The sequence below is a fragment of the Thermobia domestica genome, chromosome 4 (assembly GCF_964235325.1).
Source record: "Thermobia domestica chromosome 4, izTheDome1.hap1.1, whole genome shotgun sequence".
Lineage (NCBI taxonomy): Eukaryota > Metazoa > Arthropoda > Insecta > Zygentoma > Lepismatidae > Thermobia > Thermobia domestica.
Window position 1 is genome coordinate 11182505 of NC_137457.1, and position 13888 is coordinate 11196392.

General features: G+C 32.1%; 1 protein-coding gene across 1 annotated transcript in view; it reads left to right on the forward strand.

Annotated features, from left to right (window-relative positions):
• Positions 1 to 13478, forward strand: part of LOC145683713 (uncharacterized) — a 63236-nt gene extending 49758 nt beyond the window's left edge. Inside the window, exons 12-13 of the mRNA XM_081755166.1 lie at positions 11412 to 11522; positions 12770 to 13478. Coding sequence (XP_081611292.1) covers positions 11412 to 11522; positions 12770 to 12957 — 299 coding nt within the window. The 3' untranslated portion in view covers positions 12958 to 13478. The remainder of the gene's footprint in view (positions 1 to 11411; positions 11523 to 12769) is intronic.
• Positions 13479 to 13888: the final 410 nt, after the last annotated feature.

Here is a 13888-nt window from a genome sequence, read left to right on the forward strand (position 1 = left end):
TACGAAAGCTTCAATAAGACAATAAATTTATACATATTACACATGTACACAAATACATATTATATTTCCAGTTAGTTCCTTTTTGAAACCTGGACCTTGACAGAGAGTAAATTTAAAATCACAGCTTGTGGGAAATGTACGAATCAGGTAGTTATAAGAAATCGAAAACTGTTCATGGAAATCCATTTGTTTGACTGTATTTATCTTCTGTGCTCTTATATAAAAGAGTAAAGATGAGTAATTTTTGGGGTACACTACTACAAGTAGAGTCGTTAAATTTTAATTATAAAATATAATTTTCTTATGAAAGCAGGACATAAGAAAGAATTTTTGGAAATAAGTATCGTGAAAAGGGTGGGGCAAATTTTTTTTAAAGGGTAGTGTATCTCGCAAGTTTCTGAAGCTAGTAAAATGAAACTTGGCATATAAACTTTCCTGTTAAAAAAAACCTGAAAATTGAACACACAAAAAGAAAAGAGCAAAGGGAGCACTTTTTTTATGTTCGAATTCCCCATTACTTACTCAGAAAATATGTAAATAAATTAAGAAAGAATTTGTTTAAGCTAAATGCGTGAAACTCGGTATTTAAACTTTTAACTAAAAGTAATAGAATACTATATGTTTCAGCATCTTGAAAATTACCCTTCTAAGGGGAAGGAGGGTCAATTTCTATAATTTTAAAATATCCCACTGCTTATAAGATTTGGGCAGAAAACTCTTTTCCTTTAGGCCTCGGTTCATCCAGTTAAGCAAACGAGAGTACAAAGTGGCTAATTAATTAGGTTCTTTTAATTATTTTAACATATTGACGTAGTTTAATTCTTTTAAAACTGTATTCTTTCACATTCTATTATAAACATCCTTCATTTGCTGTAATTATTAAACACGTTTAGTAAACATAAAACAGACTAACCCCCGGTCTCGGCCAGGAATGTGTTTTTGTTGTTAAGCCATCATTTGCCGTCCGTAACATAACCTTTGATTTCAACTTCACGTACTCTCAAGACTCAAGTCTCAGAAATGTAGTATATATGAAATATACTACTACTACTTTTACTACTACTACTACCATTACTACTACTATTACTATACTACTACTACTACTACTACTACTACTACTACTACTACTACTAATAATAATAATAATAATAATAATATTATGCACTTCTTTAATACGTATGTATCTATGCGTTATTAATTCTTTCATAATCTTTAAAGAAACTTTGGATTTGTTTTTAGTTTGTAAAAATCAAGGCCCTCTAGAATAACTTGCTGGCTACTCCCTGATTGACTATGTATTGGTTTCTGTACACGTATTGTGTTATCACTTGCTAGTCTAGTGTTATTTGTAGAACAAGACAATGGTTCTTGTCTTGGAATATTACTAGTTTGGTGTGGTAGTACAGTGATAGAGTGTGACCTATATTTTAATTTCCCTGTAGGGTATGCTATCTGCAATGCAATAAACTGTATATGCTTCTTCTTCCTAACAAGGATGGGCGATAAGCCCCTGCAATTCCATTACAAATAAGGACGAAATTATTTTATAAAGTACTTGGTGAACCTTTATTAATATAACGCTATTAGTTCTTACAAACTTTTGTTAATCTTATTTAACAATTGCAAAATGGAATAAGAGAGAAAATATATAATGATGATGATTGTTTATTTACATAAGATATACATACAACAAAAGGGAATCTGTTGGTCACTACTGCGTATCTGCTAAACCAGGGTCAAACTCTGTGTGTCACAAAAGTTAGTTTAACAGAGTTTAAAATAATATATATTTTGTTCCAAAGCAAAATAGGATTTGGAACAGTGGCTGAGATCCAAAGCTATTGCTAAGAGGTATCAAAAAACTAAAAAAGATTGGCTCTGAGAAACAGAAACGCAACTTCTAGAGACTTAAACATTAAAATGTCTGAGTATGGTGTAGACATTTCGCCTGAAAATGTTCGAAGGGTTCTTCGTGATAAGGGAATAAAAGGACTCAGGCCAAGAAAGAAAGCAAAACTTACTCCAATCATTACAAAGAAGCGCCTCGAATGGGCACGTGGCAAAGAACATTGGACTGCTGATGATTGGGGAATAGGAGTTTCAGTGATGAATCATTTCTTCGTGTCTGATGAATGTTCACAATATGTGCGACTAGTCTTGCAAAGGTTTAGAAAAAACAAAAAGGAAATTTTGGGTAAAAAAACAGTTTTTTTACCGTTTTTCTCGAACCTGAAAAAAACAAAAAGATTGGGAAAAATTGAAATATTCGAATGTTTCACACATCATGCTTTTAAAATGAAAACTACACTATTTTATATTTACTGCTTTACAGTTAAGATCATTGAGTAGTTATGTTTCTTGTATTAGAATAGGGAAATTTAATGGCAATAAATATATTTACACCATTCCTTTAAAGTTAGCACCGTGATAGAATGGAGTTATGGCTACAAAAATTCTGAAATATAATCGAAGTTAGATTAAATAATATAGACGCATTTAAATTATCTTAAGTAATCTTATAAAGTTGCCGTTTCATGGCAGTGAAGTGTTAAAATAACAGGGCCAGAATCATTTTAGTTAATACCAGTATATTAAAATCAAATATCTATTTTATGGACACACGTATCTTCCTTGTGCTGTGTAAATTTTTGTAAATTTTGAACCCATTAGAAAAAAATCTTTTGTTCGGAAATATTGGCAAAACCCGGATAATGTAATTTAAAAACTATTTATTCGCCTGATGCTAATCTTATTTGCTGTAATGTGTCTGCAGCATCTATACATACAACGTATTTCGCTAGCAGGAAAAATAGTTAAAGCAACATCTTTTAATTTTACTTTTAGTTTTCTGATAAAAAAATACCTCTTTATTATTTGTATACTTTTCGAAAAACTCAAAAAGAGAAAGGATTTTTTTTACATATACACACATACACCGCATAAGTGCGTAAATTTGAGCAGCGACAAATATATTAACCCTTGTACGTACCTCGATTTTTGCATACACTTAAGTTCCTCTGGGTCAAAATGGACCCATTCATTTTTTTTTATGTCTCAAAGTATAGTTTACACCGCATTTGTACATGCAATAGTGTTGTGACTGGTTCGTGTCCAATATAACAAAAGATGGGACAAATCTAGCCAAGTGTCACTGGTGGAGGGATGTTCTCGGCTTCGTATATCTTTTAAATACATGAAATATTTTCCTGTCGTTCTCAAATATTTAGAAATAATTGTACAATTGTTTTATTATTCAGAAAAATTTAATATGCCAGATATCCCTTGCATCTAGAACACTAAAACATCACACACACACACACACACACATATATATAATACGTTTTGACTTACAATGTTCTGCTACAAGCAGGTTTTATTTACGTTACTTTTCGTTAGGTTAGGTCATACATTCCTGTTAACTTTTATTGAAAACCTCTGAGAACAAAATCCACGTAAGTGATTGTTTTCTTTTATTCTACTTGAACCATGTGAACATCTATTTTACTGCTTTTGAATTGCTCACAAATCTGATTGGGATGTCTTTTACAGATACATTTGTTTCACAAACTGTATTTGATCATACTTTTGTTGTCTGTTCCCTTTCACATGTGGCTTATACCTCTTTTCCTCGGAACATCAGGGCTACTCGTCGTTTGATGAACACACTCCTCCAGCGTCTCTCCACGAAGCAATCGTACGATTTCTTGGGCTGCACTTGTCCTTAGAATTTTTTTGTTTGTTTGATGTAGTTTTCAGTTGAGTTGATTTTAGTTTAGCATCCCGTTCAGCAGCGAGGCCATATAAGACGTGGACCTACTGATTAACGTGGAGTCCGAACTACATGAGCTCCCACCAGGAATCGAACCCGGATCACCCACGCCAAAGGCGCATACGCTAATCACTTAGCCAAGAGGGAGATCTTGATGTAGTTTTCAATCAGAGCTTTCCCAAGAATCTTCATCAGACAGGGAAGACGAAGACAAAAATCCTGAACTGATAATTGATCCTCCCTTTCACATGTCAGTTCTTCATCGTCAGAAAAAGTAAGAAAGATCTGAATTCTTCTGTTGTCAAAGCAGTCATTTTAGACAACAAAATAGACTGCAATACTGCACAACGAGGACACAAGCAATGCTACGAATAAAAAGTAATCCAAAATGAATATTGCCAGTACAAGGTAATTGAAAAAACTAAATTTTGCCAGTACAGTATACTGGAAGAAACTAAATTATTTTCGGACAGTGAAATAACTAATAATAATAATAATAATAATAATAATAATAATAATAATAATAATAATAATAATAATAATAATAATAATAATAATAATAGTAATAATAATAATAATAATAATAATAATAATAATAATAATAATAGTAATAATAATAATAATAATAATAATAATAATTTTGCATTATTTTTTGTAGGTATTATCATCAGAAATCCATTCAATAATGATATTTCAGTCACTTAAATATTCATTGAACTAATGGGTCTAAATGGACCCGAGGAACTTATGTGTTACTTTTTCTACTGTGACGTAACAGGATGGAGTTTTGAATCGAAATTTTTACAAAACACATATTTGGTAAAATAACAAAAAGTCACGAAGTATGATGATCACAGCTCACATAATATCCGAGATAATCAAGTTGAAAAATTGCTTCGGGTCAAAATGGACCCGAGGGACGTAAGAAGGTTAAAAAATTTAACATGTCAAACTTCCGTTCGTTATTCTTAAAGACTAGCAGAATACCCGTTCTTCATACGGGGAGAATAGTTTCATTTTCGTTATAAGGAGCATCAAAACTGTCACCAGTGAACTTAGGAACCCCCAAAACTATGAGTTTGACACTAGTATCAGTCATTTTCACTTACTATTACATGTCATCCTCTCTCTTTAGGAGTAATAATGGGGGCTGAATTTGGATTTAAACGGCATCGGAAGTGTCACTGTTCATCTTAGCCACCAAGAAAAGTATGGATTCGACACTGATATCGACAATTTTCGACCATTTTTATATACCCACATCTTCTCCCGCCACAAGTTGCGGTGCTGAATTTGGATTTAAATGTCATCGGAAGTGTCACTGTTCATCTCAGGACCCCAACAACCATGAATTCAACACTAGTATCGATCATTTTGGATCATTTATATATATATCCGCCTCCAAGTTGCGGGGATGCATTTGGATTTAAAGTGCATCGGAAGTGTTACTGTTCATTTCACCGACTCTAAAAACTATGGATTCGACACTAATATCAGTCATTTTCGATCATTTTTATGTATCTCTCCGCCTCCAAGTTGCGGAGATGAATTTGGATGTAAACTGCATTGGAAATGTTACTGTTCATTTCAGTGGCCCTGAAAACTATGGATTCACACTAATATCGATTATTTTCCAACATTTTAATATACGTCTCCCTCCCTCATTTTGCGGGGACAAATTTAAATTTTTTAAACAGCATCGAAAGTGTCACTGTTCACCTCAACGACCTAGAAAACTATGGATTCACACTAATATGGATTATTTTTCATCATTTTTATATACCTCCCTCAATTTGCGGGAGTAAATTTGAATTTAAACGGCATCGAAAGTGTAACTGTTCACCTCAGCGACCCCAAAAACTATGGATTCACACTAATATCAATTATTTTGCATCATTTTTATGTACCTCCCTCAATTTGCTTGAGTAAATTTGAATTTAAAGGGCATCGAAAGTGAAACTGTTCATCTCAGCGACTATGCATTCGACACTCATAGCGGTCATTTTCGATCATTTTATACATCTTCCTCTCCTTCCCCCAAGTTGCAGTGCTGAATTAGAATTTAAGCTTCATCGGATATGTCAGTGTTCATCTCAGCAACCCCGAAAACTATGGGTTCGACACTAAGATCGATAATTTTTAATATATATCCGCACTTCCTTCCTCCAAGTTGCACCTTCAAAGTGAAATGATAAAACCATCTCAGGCCCGAACCTCATCTATGTTGAAAGTTTATGTCGAGATCAGTCTGGTGGTTCAAGTGTTGTTAAGTTACAAATATAGTTACTTTCATTTATATATATATATATATATATATATATATATATATATATATATATATATATATAGTTACATTCTTTCATTTCTAGTCTAGTTAGTTACATTCTAGTATACTTTCATTTATATATATGTTTATAAAAAACTCAGCTATTGCTTCTGCACTATTTCAATGGTTCGTACTTTAATACACCCCTTCCTCGACCATGGTTGCGGAATTGATTAAACGTAATGTTGTTGTATTAAATAAATGTATTTTAAATATATATTTCTCATTAATCTCAATTAAGTTGCTTTTCAAAGATCTTCTAAAATTTCAGTGACGCACTATGGGCTATAAGCCATTCACTTCTATGGCCACCCTGCTACAAACTACAGACTTAAATATTCGATAAAGCATTTCAGTACTAAGTAGTTGCCACAATACCAATATGAACGTATTCAATTCCAACGGTAACAACTATGTTAGTAACACTAAAATTACTATTAATAATGATAACGAGTAAGGGTTTAGGATGTTTCGGTGTAGGACGTTTCGGTGTAGGATGTTTCGCTGTAGGATGTTTCAGTGTACGGATGTTTCGGTGTACGGACGCTACGGTGTAAGGACGGTTCGGTGTAAGGACGCTCGCTGTAAAGGACGTTTCGGTGTATAGCCTAATATTTGATTGCATTAATCATATGCTTGTAATGAACAGGCATGAAGTGTCATAGTGTTGCGAATCTGGAATAGTGTAAACTGATTAACATTGTTATTGAGTCTCATTGTTATTGAGACAGGATGATAATACAACACAAATCCATTCGCAACAATAATTTCTATTCAGAAATGTCCATAGGCGAGTTTTATAGAATAATAATCAAATTTACTGCAAAATATTAAACATTATTTCTAAATTGAAATAAATATATTGTACAAAGTTCCTGAGACACAGTAATAATATATACAAACTGAATAATACCACAAAGGAATTTTTGGTGTGTGAGACCCGGGTTCGATTTCCGGTGAGAGCTGATGTGGTTCGGATTTCACGTTAATCAGTATGTGGACGTCTCATATAGCCTCGCTGCTGAACGGGACGTTAAACTCAGAATCAACTCATCTCAACTCAAAGGAATTTTGTTGAAAAAAATATAATTACATAGAATCACTCAACTAAGAATCTAAAATTGTACACAATTCCTTTTAAGACTGTAATCACATCGTCAGATTTGTAATTTTCACAAACGTAGTTCAGTCTCTTCGTAACATCGGCGTATTTTTTCTTTGTTCTGACTTCATATCCGTCAATTAACTTATTTTTTCCATTTGAACAGCACTAACAAGGAGACTTACGGAAGTGTAATTTATTGATTTGAATGAAACTTTGCATACTTGTAGAATATCAAAAAATAATCGTCACTTTTTTTAAATTTTATTTTTGGCAATGGTGCGGGATTAAGGGTAGAAACCACTCTTTGAACGTTAGAGGTGGCTTCCAAGCATAAACAGAAAGCAATCATTAAAATAGAAGATTAAATGATACTACCAGCTTACTGTCAAGGTTTTAGGGCAGGTGGTTTAGAACCTGACGTTGAAATTACAAAATTCAAATTGGCGGATCCAATATGATGATTACAATTACAAATAGTCTTCTGGTTTGAAATGCTCTGCAGTTAGCCAAGAACAATTATAATTGGCAGGGGCTACTGAGAGAAGGTGCAGACTGATTTGAAACCCCTTTTTGTACTTATTTTAACAGGACGTTTGATTAAATCTATAGCCAAAAAGTTAGAAGCCAATGCCAATGCATTTGTCGCGAATGTGAAGCAACACATATTGGAAAATTAAATATTTATAACTCTGATGAATAGGTTTAATTTTTAAATGCAGACGGGACGTACTCTAGTCTACGTTACAGGGACACAAACAGTAGAAAGTGTGGTACAGTCAGTAAATTCTATGACTCGTAGCTACATCATACAGCCTTTAATTTCTGCAAATAGTGTTTTGTTATCACCACTTTTAATTGTTTTCTTCTCTACTGTCCTTCTCTACAACTATAACATGAATTTACATCTCCGTAATAATATAATTAAGATCTCATCATCGATTCATAATCAGTTTTCTTTTACTAGATTTGCTAATCTTATTGGGTATGCATGATATAAAAGCGGTTATTGGAAGAAAAACCACCTGTGTTTGAAAATTTTCTTTCAAAGATTGTGCAGCATTTTGCGATTTGTGCACAGTTATTGCCGTAATAAGGTGTGTGTGGTGTACACAATGTTTATGCATCACACACTTTTTTACTATATATCATTACCGTAAAACGTTTTCCCAATCAATTAATAATTGTAACATTAGAGGATATAAGAAGTTCTGACATAAAGTGAAACGAGGAGACTCTATAAATAAGTAACCCTTGCCAATTACAGAAACATTTAATTTTTATTTTATTTATTAATTTATATATTCTACTTCGTGAATTTATTTCTCCCTAACGAATAATTTTCATTTTGAAGAGTGGACGTTTCGGTGTAAACATTAGAACTTTTACACCGAACTAGCCTAACACCTAAACGTTCTTACACCGAGCAATCCGTACACCGAAACGCCCTGCACCAAAACGTCCTACACCGAAACAGCCGTATCCCAGGAGTAGTTAATTACGAGTATGACAATTATTTGCTACAGAAAGACTTCTGTACAAGAAATATATGTGTAAAAATAATTTACTTCAAAACAAAACAAGGAAAGCAAAATTTATGACGTATATAACTAAAACACAATATTATGTTACTAATATGAAGTGAATGGTGTGGAAATAGAGAAAAATAGACATTATGAAAGATCTGGGAATCACATTTGGTAGAAAGTTAAAATTTTGTCAACATAGAAATATATCATGGAAAGAGTGAGAAAGTACAATAGGCTTCATTTATTTATTTATTTATTATTTCAGAACGATACAATATGTATTTATACAAATAAATTGTAAGAACTAAGGCTCTGTAATATGAAAGAGTATATCTAAAACTTTGACTAACAGATTGACAGTATTCTTCTTATGGACGAGATGGTAGCGCCACAAGAGATTTTTAGGACTTCTGCAGTTTAAGACTTCTGCAGTTTAAGACTTCTGCCGTTTAGGACTTCTGCCCTTTAGGACTTCTGCCTCGGTATGATTTTTAGGACTTCTGCCTTTTAGGACTTCTGCTGTTTAGGACTTCTGCCGCGATATGATTTTTAGGACTTGTGCCTTTTAGGACTTCTGCCTTTTAGGACTTCTGCCTTTTAGGACTTCTGCCGCGTCCCCGTTTTGAGCATTATTATGTGTGGTTCTAAGTATCATGATGTGACCAATAAAAATTAAACATTGCAATTTGAATTTAGATATTTGGAAATAGAAATTGATGATCTTAGAATTTAATGTACTTTGTTGTTTATTATTAGGAGATGGGTCATAAATACATTTAGATAAAATTGTTAATATTATTTATTGTAACCGCAAGTTTGAAATTAGTTAGTGACCAAACTAAAAAATAAGTTAATTGAAAACAATTAGAAATTCCATTCAAACGCTATTTTAACCCATTGTGTACAGAAAGCCAAATTCTTTGAAGGAACAACTAGTAATTCCAAACAATTCATTAAATACGAAATTATATTTGTATTACTACTTTTCTAATCTAATGGAAACATTATTGTTACAACGAAAGATATAAATCTATAGACATTTTGGAAATTTTCGTAGTAACAATCAATATTCGATCTCTCCCATTCCTGGTTAAAAATAATGATGTATAACTTACCGTAAGACACATAATATACTTGAACATTGAAAATGTCGGCCAAATGATAACCAATGAAATATCTTTGTCTTCATATTTCTACATTTTAACTATATAAAAATTTTACATTTTCTGGTATTCTAATGTGAGAATAAAGAGGAAGGAGAGAATAAGCAAATTTAATATTAGGAGAGATTTAATGATTTATAATGATTCACTTTATTTTCATAAAGTAGTGTTTAGGAAATTCCCTCAGGCATGCTTCCGCTTTTGATCACAAACAATGTGTAAAATTATTTAGCACTGAGTAAACTCAGAAATGAATGAGAATATATTTTGTTATTATTGTTAAAAAATCTTTCGCACAAGACACACCTACCTGCCATGTGTAAATCATATTTCTGCGCGTTTCTTTATTCAGAAAATACTATATTTGTTGCGTTTGAAATTACAGAAGTTAGCCTTCTTTCTGAGTTTCAGCAGTCGTAAAAGGTTTGTTAAAAATAAGGTATTACAAAAATGTATTAATTAACGCTTAAGCAGAGGGACAGCAAATAAGATTTGTTCAAAGAAAGGCAATCTTTTCCTACAGTAGACGTCACTAAATTACTGTTTTTTTAAGTTGTTTTGTCAGTTTGTTCTTATTTTCGAACACTGTAGTTAAAGGGAATTGGCAAATTCGCGTCTTCTACTCAATACATCGTATTACATGCAAAGAGTAAACAAAATGCTCACTTAATTATGACAATCCGGTACATTCTGCATTGTGAAACTTGCTGAGACCATGAATCTCAACTCTTGTATTGACAAAATCAGAGGAGATTATTACGGAAACTGAAGCCAGCAATCCAAGACTCATGAAAATAATGTAGATCATCTAAAGATGAGAATCGTCACTCCAGACACTAAGAAATAAACATAAATATAAGCTTCCGGAAGGAACGAAGAGGAAGGTTACGTTCATACATTTAACTTAGTTCTTTTAATTAATCAACTGTTTAATTGTATAATGTCTTTAAAATAAGAGTAAATAACTACCAACCATATCTTCAGCACATTATTTTGCTACTATTAACATCGAACGTACACTAGTACATGCATGACACTTCAAAGCAATGCAGTACATTACATAATTTCTTTAAGCAGTCGTAATTAGTAGCATTTTAACGGATTACGTACAACAGAACCTATTAAAAATAAAATACGTGACTGTTTCTATGAGTTCTGCTACTTTTTGTATCAAGCTAATTTCTTACTTAAAATATCTTTAATGATAACACAGTTCATTTACTTCGTATCATTGGAAGATATAAGTACCTCGGCTTATCACAATGATAACCCCCACTTACAGTGAAATAGAGTTATCAAGTGGAATGAAGTATAATCGAACCATAGAATAATATGTGGAACTTTAAATATGGCTGCAGATAGCAGGAAAATTTGTTTGCTTTGAGTCTGGATTTGATTGCATGGAAATGCTCAAACGTCTTTTCTAGTTTATTTGAAAGTTAGAAATTGTGTCATATCATAATATTTTCCAATTTTCTCATATTAAATTGATTTAATAATTAAAAACACCTTTCATTTTTAGTGAGACGCAGAAGATGTGTACCACCAAGCACATGGAAAAGCGGATGCAACATTTGTCATTGTGTTCAAATTGGAGTTAGCATTTGCAAAAGGTATCCTTGTACATCCCCAGGTAATAATACGCAATTTTAGCTTTTGTGATAAATTAATTCATTATTTTTCTCAAATGCTCTAAACTAGGAAGAAATGAGTTTAACACTCAGTAGGAAGATCTATTTTTTGACTTCATTTAAACTGTAATTGCAGGTTAAATATAATATATACACTGGAGAAAGCCATGCAACTTTTATCAATAAATCAAATGATGGTTATAAGAAGTCGAAACACATAATTACTTACTAACAAAATTTTCCAACACATTTTTGCTGGAAGGATGTTATTTCACTTTTGAGCAAGCACGCTAAATATGCATTGATAACAGATAGATAGATAAGCTGATTGATTGTTTGAAATTTAATATTTCAATTTTAAATAAATATTTTGAACAGCCTAGGAAGATAAATACCGACAACTATTCATTCTCGTCCTAAGCAACTATTCATTCTTAAATATTCTAAATCAGACTCCTTATATCTCGTATCTTTTGTACAATACATCTTGAACTATTTTCTTCATCCTAGAGTTCAATGCAACCCTTTCATTGGGTATTCTTGATATTTACATTTCATCTCGTTTGATTTAATTATTCTGTCTTTTCCTTCAGGAATAGTGTAAGGTACGCTCACTTGTTTTAAACATTTCCAGCACTATTTAATTTTATTCCTAATAAAAAGTTTAAAAATCTACAGCTGTGAATTTCAAAGGTCTCCATTCTCCATTTTGCTGAGGTCCTACAGTGAATGGTTAAGCCCCATACTTGATACAAATGCTTTAATCAGTTTTATTCAATTTTTGCCAATATTTACATTTCTTTAAGAAGTATTGCTTTGTTCAGTTATTTTTATATTCTTTTTAGCTTCTTGTTTCTTTGCTATAGAGCTCTGTATCACTTTCACTATGTATTAAGCTGCTCACACCATAATGTTTGCTGTTTCTTTTTTTCCTCATTTCGTATATTATGTTCTGCACTTGTTTGTAATGTGTTTGTTTCAAAGCGTAGGTTGCAGTCTATGTAGGCTTTTTTCTTATTTCTCATTGTCTTTCAGAAGCTTAATATTGTTCCCAAATTTCAATTTAACTCTTTCAAGAAATTTAACTCTTTCAATTTAACTCTTCGACACTAATTTTGATATTCTAGAATTTCATTATGATTGATAAATGTTTAAGTGATTATTGTTCCTTCCGTGGTATTATTCTACGTTAAAATTGAATGAATTAAATAATATGTAAACAATACATACTAATATTTTATGTTTGCAGCTCACGCCGGTGCACCAATTCAAAAGTCTGACTTAAAAGCGGTTGGACATGAGGGTGAGTACGCACCCTACAAAAGTCCATGGGGTCGAGACGCTATCATGATTGGTGAGAAAGGAATAATGGTTCCGCCTGCAGGAAATATTCCCGTTCCTTTTTATATTGAGAAAACAAACAACAAGCAACGATAAACGAAAAGTCAGCAAAGCTCAAAGAAAACTTAATAGTGAGTGATACAGTAGAATTAAAAGATGTTAGAGGTCTCTCCTTCCTTACAATAACTGGAAAGCTTTGATTTTCAGTTTAACAATATTTGCTTGTTATTCTTAAACTTATAATTTTAATTCCTGGAATTATGTGTTACTCTCGTTCGAAATTAATAAAAGAAAACTCGTGATATTTTATGAACATAAATGTTTTAGGATATCACTAACTTACTAAACACAAAACAAAACATGAATAAATCGATTTCATATACTGCATCAGAAGTTGTTAAGAAGATATTTTTGTGTAATATTTCTAATGGATTATAATGGTTGAATCACAAATTATAAGTCAGTCGGTGATTGTTGAAAAGGAACATATTCCATTATAGTTACAATGTAATTTTTTTCTTTTAACAATGAAGACTAGAATAGTAAATACGTATTTGTGTATTTTTAATATAACTCAAGAGACAAGATGTAAAAGGATTAAGTTAATAAATAATATAAACAAATACTTTATGAATTTTAATCATTACCAATGTGATAAATTTTAATATAAAATGAAATGTTTTAGATCTATGTGTTTCTCTTTGCCTTGTGGGCTAAGACAAGTATACATCTAATGAAAGGGAATTATAATATAATAATTACTGAAATAGAAATATGGAAGAAAGTACAATTTATACAAAACTATCTAAATAATGTGATGCACTTGAAATTCGATACTCCAGAATCTACCCAAGTGTGATAGTTATAATACTGACAGAGTGTGCAGTCTCCGTGTATTGTAGTTTGGAAATCTGGTCAGAGTGCGAATGTTGCCTATTCTTTCTGAATACTTATTTCATTACTATAGTTTATTATTCAATAATTTAAAGTAGCGGCGGCCGCTGAAGGGGAGCCAATGTGCCGTGGC